The sequence below is a fragment of the Vigna radiata genome, chromosome 4 (assembly GCF_000741045.1).
Source record: "Vigna radiata var. radiata cultivar VC1973A chromosome 4, Vradiata_ver6, whole genome shotgun sequence".
In the NCBI taxonomy this organism is placed as follows: domain Eukaryota; kingdom Viridiplantae; phylum Streptophyta; class Magnoliopsida; order Fabales; family Fabaceae; genus Vigna; species Vigna radiata.
In genome coordinates this window covers 6,730,434-6,744,386 of record NC_028354.1, presented here as the reverse complement: position 1 = coordinate 6,744,386, position 13,953 = coordinate 6,730,434, and the positions used below count along the sequence as shown (strand labels likewise).

Below are 13,953 nucleotides of genomic sequence, written 5' to 3'. Positions count from 1 at the left end.
TTTTTCGAAGACCTGATGAAATTCCGAACTTTCTGAATGACATTATTTATTGTGAATTTGTTTGACATTTTAAACATTTGAAAAATCTTAGTTATATTTTCATTTTAATTCTAAGTTTAATTCAGATATTATAATACACGTTGAGTTTGTGTTCAATATTTATGAAATTTCTTGATTTCTACTTAAGTTATCGCTATTTGCATTATTAGGGATTAAAAAAATGATAAACCTCTATTCGAATTCCATTTAGCTTTTGAATTTTTAACTATAAAGGTACGATTAATCATATAAAGGAAACTTCAATAAAAATGAGCTAGTCCTTACTCCACAAGCTATTATTGTATACGAAATATCAAAATAACAATTTCAAACTTACAATTGTTTCTATCAAAGGCAATATATCTTACATGCTATCAGGTGCACCGCAAACAAATCCAGATAAACTGGGAAAGGGGAAAAATATGAGAAAACTAAAACCCTTGCCCAACCGATATATAATCTCGCTTAAAGGACAATCACTTCGTGCAGAAAGAATCTCAAAAATGCCCACCAACCCAGAAATCCCTGCTCAAACACTCAGCCGGTAAACAAGCTCACTCGTAATTCCGCCAGCCCTTGCATCATGATTTCGTATATCCACCTCACTAGCTTGAGGGAAACATGGGTTAGGATGTGTAGATGAGGTTTACAAATTTGTAATGATTAATGAACGAACACCTTTATGTTGTCATAAAAGAGCAGCCAGCATTGCCCCAGGATCCGTCAAGGATGCGGGAGCACTGCTGGGTTGAGCCACTGGAGATGCTGGAGCTAGCTGTGTCGGACGAATTGCGATGGGAGTCGGAATGCTCACTAATTGGTCTTTGATGAACTCCTTCAGCCTGCAACCCAACATTCGAATCAATCTATTGAAAGCATCTTGTAAAAAAGTAGAAAACTAATCACGTACTCAAACGTTAGTGTTGGGTCCCCTGAAGCAACTGTCATTCGCAGCTGGGTTCTGTCAGCTGGGTCTGTCTCAATTCTTATCTGTGCACATCATTCACAAAAAAGCTTTAAAACTACCTCAAGGTTCAACTAATGTAATCACTAATTTAATTTAATCATCAATGTCTGGAATGAACCCAAAACAAACAAGTTGTATAACGACTACACTATTTGTAGGGACTGCCAATTGCAATGCAAGATATGTAGTTCAACATATGTACTTACTAAACAAAGCATTGCGCTAGTACTTTCTGAATAAAATGTTGTACTCGCAACGAGATTGTTTGGATTGGGATCCTAAAGCAGATAGATAGCAGAAACAATGTACATTAGTAGTTGTTAAGAATACCAATAAAGATAAATAAAGAAATAAAACGAGAAACTTCAATATCATACAAGGCCAGGCGAAACTGTTATGTGGTAACTGCTGAATAAGTTTGCCATTTCAGGCAGTGGAAGTGGTCTAACACCTCTAACCTGCAAAACCAACAGGAAAGATGAATTTAAGTTTGCATGACCATGAATAACAAGCCAGCAAAGCTATTACAAATCTTCCACAAAAATAAGAATAATAATCAAATTGGTAGATGATATCCAAACTTTACGTAATGCAGAATACATACCACTTCTTGAAGTTTCAAAGGTGGTCCAGGAAGTGATCTCCATTGAGGGAAAAACTCTTCAGCAGTTACAGATATAGGTTGGAGAAATTTATTTAGGACAGCAGGTAGGCGAAGTTTGACATTGACCTACGAAGCAACATATAAATATAAATTAATTAAAATAGCATTTGGTTGGAGAGATATGGAGGGGATGAATTTTTGTAAACTTTTCTTATTCTGTTCAAGATGAGGACAGAGAAAAGAGACAAAATCCCTTTTCATTTGAAGAGCTAAGTGATTAAATAAATGTTTAGAGGACTAATTTAATAATTAAAATATTAGGACCACATAAAGTGATGCAAAAGGACTAATGTGGCGGACATGTAACTTAGGAGCCAAATATTGTTCGTTTTTCTCTATTTAACGATGAGGAACTAATAGATAAATTAAGAAAAAAAAAAAAAACAACAATTTGGCTCTTCAGTTACAAGTATATCTCCAGGAGAAAGGCTGCAACCTATGTTCGTAAACCTAAATGTAGGTGCACACAAAAACAGCTTCTAAAAACGCTGTACAACAAAATAATATCACCTATTTAACCACTCCTCAAGCTAGATCATAAATATCGTATGCCTATGCTTGGAAAGTATAAACTGAATTCTAGGCTCTCTTAAAATCCCAGTTTGAATGTCTGCAAGCAGGTTATTAGTGTTGACAAATGCAGTACCAAGTTCTATGGACGACAATTTATCCATGACAAAATGACAATCAATCTGTGTTTAGTTCCTCAGGAAGTGTACAACAAAATATGGAGTTCATGTGAGAGTTAGTGTAAGTGTTTAATATTAATTTGCCTCTATGTAGATGACCTACTAGTTTGTGAAAGCAATGCAGTGTAGAAATTGACAAGTTCAAAATAGAATCATGATTTGAAATGAGAGATCTGGGTGCTATCCTATTTTTTTGGGACTCTAATTCTGTCCAAATACTAGTTGACTGCGGCATAAAGTTAAAGATGGAAGAAAGTTACAAGGTACTCAATGCAACCTTGCATAAACAGATTGTTGTTCATTGAGATTTTGTGCAGATGTAGGCCTGGCATAGCCTATGGAGTGAGATCTAGGGTTCATCCAAGTATTTCTCATTATGGGTTGTTTTCAAAACACGGTAGTAATATTTGATGAAGCATTTGGCTCCAGACAGGGTATGTGTTTATGATGTGTGGAACACCTATTTCGTAGTGTTCTATGAAGTCAGTGGTGCGATTGTCTTCATGGGAAGCGAAATACATTGCAACTCCAATGGGATTATCAAGCCTTGTGGCTTGAGAACTTGAAATAAAGATTAGAATATAAGAGAATATGAAGATGCTAGTAGACAACAAATTAGCCATAGGCTTGGCCAGACATCCTATGGCTCATGGAAGGAGCAAGCATTCTGAGACAATATTTCAATTCCTAAGGGATCAAGTCAGTAATGGAAAGGTGGAGTTCAAATATTGCAGTACTACTAACAGGTGGCTGATATTTTAACAAAAGCCTCTCAAGGCTGACAGATTCAAGTTGATTAGAGAGATGATAGTAGTGCAGCCTATTGATAATCTGAATTAAGGGAGAATGTTGTAGATAATTCAGTTAGTATTGTGTTAGGTAGTTAGTGGACTGTTAACTAACTGCTGTAATAGTACTATAAACAATAATGATATATTGCGGCATACGTGTGAGAAATACATTTTCAAACCTAGTACCAGTTTCCTTTCCTTCGTTTTTGGGAGAGTGTTCAAGTGTGTTCTAACATAAGCATTCAACTGTTATTTTTTTTTTTTTTTTCTGACTAGCCTTGGAAGCACATGATAAACTCAACTCCATCAGAATTTTTTAAATTAGACAAATGAACCACAGGTTTAAATTTGAGTACCCTATCGTTACCAAACATGTAGGAGAAATCAAGAACAGCGACATCCCTGCTTGGATGGAGATTAATGACCTCAAGTGGGCATTGCACCTATACAATCAAAAGAGGGAAAATGTAAATTAACAAAATAACAATATTTGAAAGAAACCAACAGTAACAAAAGGATTCTCACTTGTGCCCGTGGAGGTATGGTTTCTGGTACTAGAGAGAGCTCCATCTTCAAATGTGTGGGAGGCAATATTAAAGCTTGAACAGAGACAAGAGGAGAAGTGTTCTTGTTTCCCAAGAAAAGAACAAGATGCCCAAGGTGAGCTCTCCATTCTGCCTTAATACCAATCTGGGCACATAGATATTTTAATCTAAGAACACAAGTTTAAGCTGCAAATATACATGATCAAAATTAAAACAATAAATAGAGAACACTAGAAAATAAATGAAGCAAATACCTGAATGTAGGGATCCTCGTATAGAACACCACTATCCTTCACGCACAAAGCATGAAACCTTTCAGCAATATTTCCAATTGGCTGCATATACAAAAGGTGCAAGTTATATTCCAATGACCACCAGTTATTTTGTAGCAATATCCTTCTAATGTCGAACATTAGCGAACAGAGTATAGTGAAAAAGTAATTGTTGCATGGCCTAAATTTGTATTTGTCCTAGAAAGCTCTGCTGTAAGAATGTGGTTCATAATTAACGTCGAAAAATATAAGATGCAGAAAATATAATAAAAAAGCATCCAATATTTTGCATTAGTATTCAGTTAGCACAGCCGGTTAAGCAAAAGACTAAATTACTAGTTAATGCAAGGTACCTGCACAGAATTGGTCTGTTCTCCAGCAGGTACTATGGCTGTGGCTTCAACCACAGTTCCTTCCAATCCTGAATTAGAGCTTGATCGAGTGTGGATATTGATACTGGGAGGGCCTTCAATAGCCAATGGACCCAAGAGATCACCAAGGAAATCTGCTGAAGGAGGTTGAGAATCTACTTTACTCAAAGTCCCATTTTCCTGGGATAATCTTCCATCTGCTGAGGTATCATCCTGTTTAGAAAATAACAGGTGTCAAACAAAGCAATAGGACGAACCATTATACAGTTAAATATGAAATGATGTTGACCAAAATCATTTGTGAAGATACACAACGCAGAGTGAGCAACTAACCACATTACTGCCCATGCTGGGCATTTTTACAAGGCTAAGTTGGCCACCAGGAGGAATTCCATTAGCATGACTTTGTTCTGTTACAACCAAAGCATTTGATGTTTGAGATAGCTGTTGAGCTCGTAACCTTATGGCACTTTGTTCTGCAGTGTCGACTTCAGTGTCTTCAGCCTTTTTAATCAAAGCAGACTGAATTTCAAAAAGAGTAGAAAATCCATGAGTGTATGTCATAAGTGATAATGCAAATTTCAAACAAGTTGTCTCTGAATCAATATTGCAAGAAAACCTGTCGTTCAGGGAATTTAGGCATTTCGGCCAATATATCCATTAGAGCTGCACCTTTTCTACTCAATGCAAAATATTCGACAGCTCTTTGCTGTATTTCAACTTCAATTGAGCTTTCATATCTAAACATGAGCAAATGGGTTAGAAGAACCTATGGCCTCATGAAAAACCATAGTAATAAGAAATTGAACACTAAAGAGGTCAATCTCACTTCTTAAATATTGTCCATATCTGATTTTGTAATTCAGGGTCTGGTGGTTGACTGTGCATCAGAATTTTAGCATATGTAGACAAAAGAATAGAAATAGTAGAAGTCCTGAATATAAAGCACATCCTGTAAGGTATCTTGAAAAAAATGGATTTCAACTGAAAATTAAATGAAATAGAGTGTGATTCTCCTTACGATACAGTAGGAAGCTTCTCATGTATAATGCCAAATATTTCCTTTGGACTGCATCCCGGACGTCTGGCTAGAAGGTGTCCAAACTCTCCAAGGATGTATGCACTGACCTGTTGAAGTGTATTCACATGGGATAGAAATTAAATAAATACTTGCTTTCTCATAGTGAATAAATCAAGATATAAATTATTTAGAAAATTTGATTTGCAATCAAATCAATATAAAGTAAAATACTACATAAAATCCAAAATAACAGCAAGAAACACTAATCAGCAGTCATCATATTCTGTAAGAGATTACGGAAGTTCAAGTTAAAGGAACCACTTCACAATAATGTCACTGTTTTTCTCTAAAATAATTAAATATTTCTTACCCATTTTACAATTTAGAAACCCTCTTCAATAAGTAGAACTATGCAAGAATATCGTCCATACAAACTAGTAACAGATAATTAAAGAATGGTAACAAAAATACAAACCTTAACCATTGTCTCGTGTATAGCAGGTTTGTCAAGATACTCTCGCGCTTTTGCCGCAGCATAAGGCTGAAAAAGACATCAAATGCCCCGTGAATGTTTTGTATATTAGGGAGCAGTATCATAGTCACCACAAGTTCCAAACATACCTGTAAATCTTCATTGTTTGTAACAAACTGCACCACCCGAAACCATATATCATCACTAACAAAATCTCCAGCCTTGTCAATTAATTGAAGAATCACATCAACGTACCTGTATAAAATGGATGGCATGATATCAATGTGCATATTATATCAACAATAAGATCTAAGATAACTATGGATTTTTTTTATTGAGGGAATGGGGTCACAGATTTACTGTTTCTATTCTACAAATACTGAACAAAATTATATAAACAAAGTCTTGCAATCCCTTCACAGTGACAGAAAAATGTTGAGAAATTATTGATGTTCATCTCACATGTTCAGAAATTTTTTGATTGAAATTAAACAGGTTGGCTATTATTTTGAATTTTATAGTTATATAGTCCTTTTCTCAAGTAGATGTTTAATGAAAAAAAAAGTCAGGTGAAAAAGTTGAATACCGGTCATCCTCAAAAAAAAAAAAAAAACACAGAAAACAAGCCACAGAAAAAGATGAAAGGACACATCAACGGATCCAAACAAAAGATAAGTAAACAAGTATATCTCTTCAATTATACTTAATTTTTAATTTTTGATAAAAAAGAATCCATCACATGTATGATAATGAAACCACTCTCAATTAATCATGGGGTCACACAAAGACACTCGGAGACTTTGCACTCGAGCCTATTGGGGGTATTTTCTTCAAGATCAGGGCAAATTATCTGTTTATTTGCCTATCTAAAATAGCTTAATTGTTGTCCTAGATTTATTAGTGATAAGAATAAGGAACTATATGTTAGGATATTTATCCAATTTATCATGATTATATTGTGTCTAGGGTTACTCTAATTATCATGATTATATTGTGTCTAAATTTACTCTAATTATCATGATTATATTGTGTCTAGGTTACTCTAATTATCATGTACTCTTGTATCAATTTATTATTATAAATAGAAGATTATGAGAGGGATCAATCAAGCCCTCTAGAATTATTTTACAGTTTAATTCTCAAGTTGGTATAGAGCGGGATTGACCCGTCTGATACCAACTTCAAATCTATATACTGCACTTTTTTATTTTTAAGAATTCATTTCATTATATGCTATTCCATATGAAAGTAACCTTTATGAGCAACTCAGGAGCTACATATCAAGAGGATCAATGATGAGATTGTCTGCTACAGTAACAGTGCTATTCTTTACTTCTTTAGTAGGTTCAATTACATTACCATGAAAGGTCTGGTGCAAACTTCTCAGCTAGAATAGCCGCTTTAAGTGACAATTCCTCACGCATTGCAAACTCTGCTGTGCTGAGATACTACAAAAAAGTTGAAATCGAAACTAATAATTAAATGTACCCAGTTAATAGCTAGATCATTTCATTTGTTTATTGTATCATGAGGGGGCTGTTGAAAAGGTGGTAGAGTTTACATTACAATAGATTTTCAAATTACATGAATTAGTTTGGACCTAGTTGCATACCTGCAGTAGTTCTTCAACTATATCCTTTGCATTTGAAACATCACACATGCCATAAAGCAAATCTAGAGCACGCCTCCGAATGCTGCATGTAAATAGATGCAGTTAAAAAATCTAGATTCAACAAAAATTGGCATTGAGAATTAGGGAATTTGCTTTGTATCAACTTTGCATTTTAATGCACTTGTAAATTTTAAGAGAAACTAGTTTCGCAAACAGTATCAACCTTTACCTACAGGTAACATTTTTGCAAAACATAAAATAATATATAATCTACTCATTAACGGGAAAACAAAAAAGTAAAACCAAGATCTTGAAAAGGAAGTGTTTTGATCTCAATTCCATCTAAATTTGTAGGAAGGTCAGAAGGAATATATAATCAGAGTGAATCAATGAATTGACATCCTATATTTAATTGGCCACTTTATGTATACATGAAGACATATGCTACCAATAAGTAAAGACTGGATTCCGAATGCAAATAATTCAGTGATGATATATACGGGATAAATGATGTTAACATATAGGATAACACATTTAACCTGATGTCAGGATCTTTCAATGAGGTAATAATCTGAGCCTGATGTCTTTTTATGATATCTTGTATATCAGTAACCATCAACATTCTAGTCATATTCTCCTGCACCGCAATAGCATATATTTAATGAACTGCAACATTACATTATGACAACCAACCAATACCACCAAGGCCTTCTAAAGTGTGATACAATGAGATCTACCACAGAATATTGGGCATGCAACTTTTGCCCCTTCTTTCAAACAGAAAAAAAAAGAGAGAAAGAAATATGCATTAAGCGAATGTGCCCCCAACTTACCAAGCCAAGATACCGGATGTTTGGTTCACGGACAGCAATAAATTTTCCAAGAAGAGCCACGCATTGAGACATCATCTCTTTTTCGGCATCAAGATGCATCACCTGAAGAGGGAAATCAGAATAGAGACAATAACTACTACATCTCATTGTGAGAAAAAAAAATCCTTTGGGTAAATTGGGAGGGGGGTAACCGCCACCAAATTCACTACATGAATCTCTATATGAAGAATTAAGGACGACTATAGAACCCCTAAATTCACACTATAAGCATTCTTATAAAGATGTGCATGCAGATCTATGGATAGAAATGAAGACAACCAATCAAATATGGAAAAAGAGAAGAAAACAGTATATACAACAAAAGTTGGGGCCTAGGCCTACTTTGCAATGGTTTCGGTTAACATTCATAAATATTGGATTATCATTTACAAATGCAGGTTAATGCCATATACAGTGATCAGTTTAAAGAACAAAAATATGGTTATTTCTTTAAAATATAGAACAGCACAATAAACATACCAGAGCAAGGGCTTCAAAAAGAACAGCATGGGATGCATTATTTTTGTTCACATTTTTTACAACATCAGTTCCCATCAGTATCCTTTGTAAGACCTGAAATGATAGATCAAGGCTCGGTAAAACTATTAACTAAACAAATGTTTTGGACAATTTCAGTGTGATCTGACAAACCTCAAACAGTGACCTTCTGGCATTAGGATCTTCAATTGTAGGAAAATATTGAAGAGCCCTCATTGTTTTGACCTACATTAAGTAAAAATTAGTAAGAGAATAAAAGGTTTGTATGCTGGATAAAACAAAAAAATTTACTTCAACACTTGTGGTTCTCGATGAAAGCAGACAAGCTGAAAGAATTTGAAAACCTTCCTTTAATCAAAGCCAATTGAGAAATACATATTTTAGGAAAAGAAAAATTCACAAACCTGAAGCCAGGGAGACGGGATACCATAGTAAGTGTATTCTTGAGGGATATCCAGGTTCCTAGCAAGTCGCTCTAAAATTTTGATACACTTGGGAAGACAACTCCAATACGCCTCGTGGTTGTTTGATACCAATGCAACAAGAAGACTCATAGAAGATGTCAAAACACCAAGATCTCTTTCATCCAAAAGTTGTGCCATCCGATCCGCCCTTAAGGTAGAAGATTGAGAAATAAGCTCTTCGAAGAAAAACCATACAGAAAAAAGTGTATACTATCATAATTACATTGAGATTTACCATCCATCTACATTAACAACATCAGGATTTTTCCTGTACAGACGCAGCAAACACAATGCAGCTTTTTTTCTGACGAGTGGTCTGCAACTGCTTGATATCTAGATCACAAAATGCAGTTAAGGATCAATATTTTCCAATAAATCCACCTATTTAACGATTAATGAAATACTTTCTTACCAGCAACTTTTGCACGTCAGGTGCTAAGGACTCGGCAAATTCTCTCCCACCAATATTTCCAACCTACAGGATAACCCTTTTGGTCACATACATTGAAACCATAATGGTAAAGAAAAAAAACATAAATAGTCATCTAGTGTGAATACTTTATTAGTTTATAACTTATATAATCATTGAAGGTTCATATTATCATGTAAAAGTTTTTAATGGAACATGATCAGCAGAAAATAGTAAAATAATTAGGTGAGAAAGTCCACCACAAATTGCAAAAAACTTGCTCAAAGACTTCTAGTTAATACCTTTTATGATACTAAAAGAAATGTATGTTTTCATTAAATGATTAACGTGACGAGCAAGTCCAGGAAAGGTATTACCATACCATAGTCAATGCTAGACACTGGAAGGTTTCATTACGACCAATGATATCATTGCGCACTGTATTTATAGCCAACCTGAGAAAGTCATGATTTTCATTAAGCAAACTTGAAGTTACAATGTATCCGACCTGCAGTCATTTATGATGATATTAGAATTCCTTCTTCACAGTGTACAGATATTTTCTCTGCTAGGTAAACGTGTAAATGAATTAAAACTGAAACAAAGCTCTAAAACAATGGAGTAATGTATATGTTGAGAGAGTAACAAAACATTACAAAAAGGCATCACGAAGGAGAACAAAATACCTGTTTTTCAGGATACTTTGGGGCAGATATAAGAGAAACAGCCTCCATGTGACCAAAATCCACATCATAGCCAAGCATGTATATATAAAGCATTTTCCAAACATATTTCTTTTTCTCGTATGGAGTCAAAGCCTAAAGCAGAACCAAAGGTAAAAAAATTAAATAAAGCCATTCACAAGTTGTTTCGAACAACAGCAAGAACAAATGGAACTTGAGTAATAGAGATGAGTAGATATATTTTACTTTCTGGAAAAACTGGATTAATATAAAGAAGCTAGATTATCAAGAAATGGTAAACAAACCAAAGCAGTTAGATAAAGACAGCTTTGGAAAGGGAAAACAAAATTTGAAAACCCTGCTTCTCTAAAAGAAGAAGTCTTCAACAAAATAAATAAAAATAAAGGATTTGAAAAATAAAAATAAAATTGAGAAACTCACTTTTCTAATATTAAAAGGGTAGTTTAACAGATATATAGGGAAAAATATTCAAAACAAAAAATATGGAAGGAAGACCAAATAAAACAGATTTCAGGACACAATTTAGCTCCAGGAGTTGCAATTGTGACAGAGAAAGAATGAATATCAATTAGTCAATAAAAAGTTCCGGAACCCTCTGGTGTGAATTATATTTATGATACCATTTGAGCCAAAAAAAAAAATGACAGTTTATTATAAAAACCATAGGCACCATTAGAGTGGTAAGTAAGAACTACGTTGGCAAGAACAAAAGTAAATCCCAAGAAACAGTTGTGCAGCAAAGAAAAAAGTCAAACAACAATCTTCTGCATCCAATACCACAGTCCAATTGCTAGAAGAGCTCTTTAATGTAAAAGGTTCCTCATATTTAAAAACAAGGTTATAACTCAGTGAAGGTAATGGTAAAATGAAATTCCATCATTTGGCACTGTTCATAATAAATAATCAATATTACATGTTTTACTTTACTAGTTGGCAATGACATTGCAATGCTCAGAATCATAGACCATCAATTTCTATTACCAAAGTGGATTCAGGGCCCCACATTTCTGGAAACATACAGACATGCATGTGACTGAGTCAGCTGGAGAGAATCAAACAAACCATTTCCTTATCCGAAAATTAAGAAGCTATAGGCCTAGAAGGATTAGAGCACCAAAAATCCAAAAAACAATCAGGAAAAATGACTCCCACCTAACATAAATGACATTTTATAGAGACTTGTCAAATAGGGAGCTTGCATAAACTGAATTTGTGCTTCATGTTAGAAGAAGACTGGAAAGTTCCAAGGGAAAAGTCACAATCAATAATGATATATATTTACAATTTTATTGTTTTCTTCCATTATTTATGATCGATAATTTTCTGTTAGAATGAAGACAGCTTGGTCTGAATGATGATTTATTTCGATTCCTTTGATTTATTTTAAGTTTCTTTCTTTCTATTCAATTGAGTGCTAGAGTTAATGATACTCAATTGGCCATTTACAAACTTGTGGGTTGTTAGGAGAATGTAAAATTTATATATGACCTGCATAAGAACATGCAAAAATTACCATAATCATTAATTTTCTAAAAATAGTGTTGAGTGAGATTTTTTGTGAGTAACACAGACTCTATAAATCATCAATGTCTTCTTTATTCTTCTTAGAATTCAAGAAAAAATTAATTAGGTTTTAAAAACTAAAGAGAATTGATGTGGCAAGAATTGAGTATTAGTTAACTGTATCTTAGTTAAGGTAGAATGCTAAAAGGTAGTAGGAAAAACCAAATGAAATTGGGTTGTCAGTGTTTCCAAGGTTGAATATCTATTTTCTAACTAATTAACATGGAAAATACCGTATTTTCATTCTAGCTTTTCAGGATTTAGTTCCCGTATTGTATTCATTAGGAATTAAGTTACGGCCTACTTGAGAATTAAACTGTAAAATAATTCTAGAGGGCTTGATTGATCCCTCTCATAATCTTCTATTTATAATAATAAATTGATACAAGAGTACATGATAATTAGAGTAACCTAGACACAATATAAACATGATAATTAGAGTAACCTAGACACAATATAATCATGATAATTAGAGTACCCTAGACACAATATAATCATGATAATTAGAGTAATCCTAGACACAATATAATCATGATAATTAGAGTAACCCTAGACACAATATAATCATGATAAATAGGATAAATATCCTAAGAGGCCTAAACTCAAATTGTACAAATCATTGTGGAAACAACACCAGACTCATCCAACTTTCCACTTGATTTTATGCAGTAGCAAATTTTAACAATATTCTAGATTTGAACTTACTGAAATTAACTCAGAAAGATAGATGCACCTATAAAGTCTATAAAACACATAACAAACTCTGACCACAAATATAATATAATAGTTGAACAAATTACAGCATATTTGTAGTCAATTCCTACCCTATGGATCCAAAGAGGAATTTTGTAATCTATCATTATATGACTTCTTTGCCACAGTAACAAAATGGATACCAGAATTATTTCAAAAATAATCTATGCTATTTGCAATGTACTAGATCTACTAATATGTTGAAACTGAAGAAGTTTAGCCTTCTAGCACATAAATATCTACACATGAGCTGCCATTCTATGTCATCTTCAATGTTGTAGCCAAAGGGACATTATTAGAAGTAAACTGAAGATAATAACTTAACAGCTCAACCAAAAACGGATGCCTAACTGTACAGAACACTCTATAAGTCCTATAATTTCAGCTTATTGCTAACTTTTCCACATACTCATCCACAACTAAGCTATCACGAAAACCTTGGTTTTTCACATAACATTAAACCAGTAAAAATGTCATGTCCAGACTTATCAAACTCACTAAAGTCCAACGCATTTCAACATTCAAAGCTCGTCCTACCTAATTTACCTCTATCAATTTTAAACACCAATACCGACACTATCAAAGAGGTCATCAATATCAATTTTCTAGGTTTCCACTGCCTCAGAGTGATAACAACCAATTGAGTCAGGGAGACAAAACCTCGAGCAACAGAACCAGCCACCAGGAATTAAGCAGAAAAGCTGAAAGGAGAAAATAAACCCTAAGCGAACCTTCTCATTTTTGAAGCGCGTGCGTATGTTGCCGAGTTCTTTGTCCACGCGAAGCCTCTCCTGCTCCTTGTTCTGACAATTGCGAATATCGCTTATGAAAACGGAGAGCCCTCGCATCCCCGACATCGCCATCACCTATGGCGCTCACAGATCCCTCTCTTCTCTTCAGATCTCCAAACTCGATTCGGTTGCGGATTCGATCCGATCCAAGGCGAATTTTGAACGGTTGATCTTCAGCTCCAAATTGCAGAAACACAAATGAAAAACCGAGTAAGAGAAACAATTCAGTTGTATGTTACGGTTGATCTAGAGCCAAAAACAGTTCCGAGGAGAGAGAAAGAGAGAGAGAAGGTGGACTGAAGGAAATTGAAAAAGCCCTCGAACACTGCTGGAACCACCTTTTATTTTCCATTTTCATACCATTTTACCAATTTCCTGTTCCATCATTTTCTGTTTTTTTTTTTTTACCCTTGGACTTTTCTTTTTCATTAAATTATGACAATTATTAAAACATTT

General features: G+C 34.3%; 1 protein-coding gene across 2 annotated transcripts; it reads right to left on the bottom strand.

Annotated features, from left to right (window-relative positions):
• Positions 1-298: 298 nt before the first annotated feature.
• Positions 299-13,827, bottom strand: LOC106759206 (AP-2 complex subunit alpha-1). Of its 2 annotated transcripts, XM_014642259.2 has the most exons (28): positions 13,438-13,827; positions 10,373-10,504; positions 10,069-10,194; positions 9,690-9,752; positions 9,513-9,610; positions 9,218-9,425; positions 8,967-9,038; positions 8,796-8,888; positions 8,277-8,378; positions 7,983-8,080; positions 7,444-7,525; positions 7,191-7,279; positions 5,981-6,086; positions 5,835-5,900; positions 5,360-5,466; positions 5,168-5,272; positions 4,958-5,078; positions 4,672-4,860; positions 4,321-4,551; positions 3,950-4,030; positions 3,676-3,840; positions 3,507-3,593; positions 1,611-1,736; positions 1,384-1,464; positions 1,213-1,284; positions 950-1,029; positions 718-881; positions 299-644 (listed from the first exon to the last, which is right to left on the bottom strand). In XM_014642259.2, exons 1-27 carry the CDS (start codon positions 13,567-13,569, stop codon positions 728-730), a joined length of 3,066 nt encoding a protein of 1,021 aa, XP_014497745.1. In that variant the 5' UTR covers positions 13,570-13,827; the 3' UTR covers positions 299-644; positions 718-727. The 2 variants fall into 2 exon arrangements, with proteins under 2 accessions (XP_014497745.1, XP_014497743.1); XM_014642257.2 differs by having other exon boundaries at positions 299-881.
• Between the last annotated feature and the right edge of the window lie 126 nt (positions 13,828-13,953).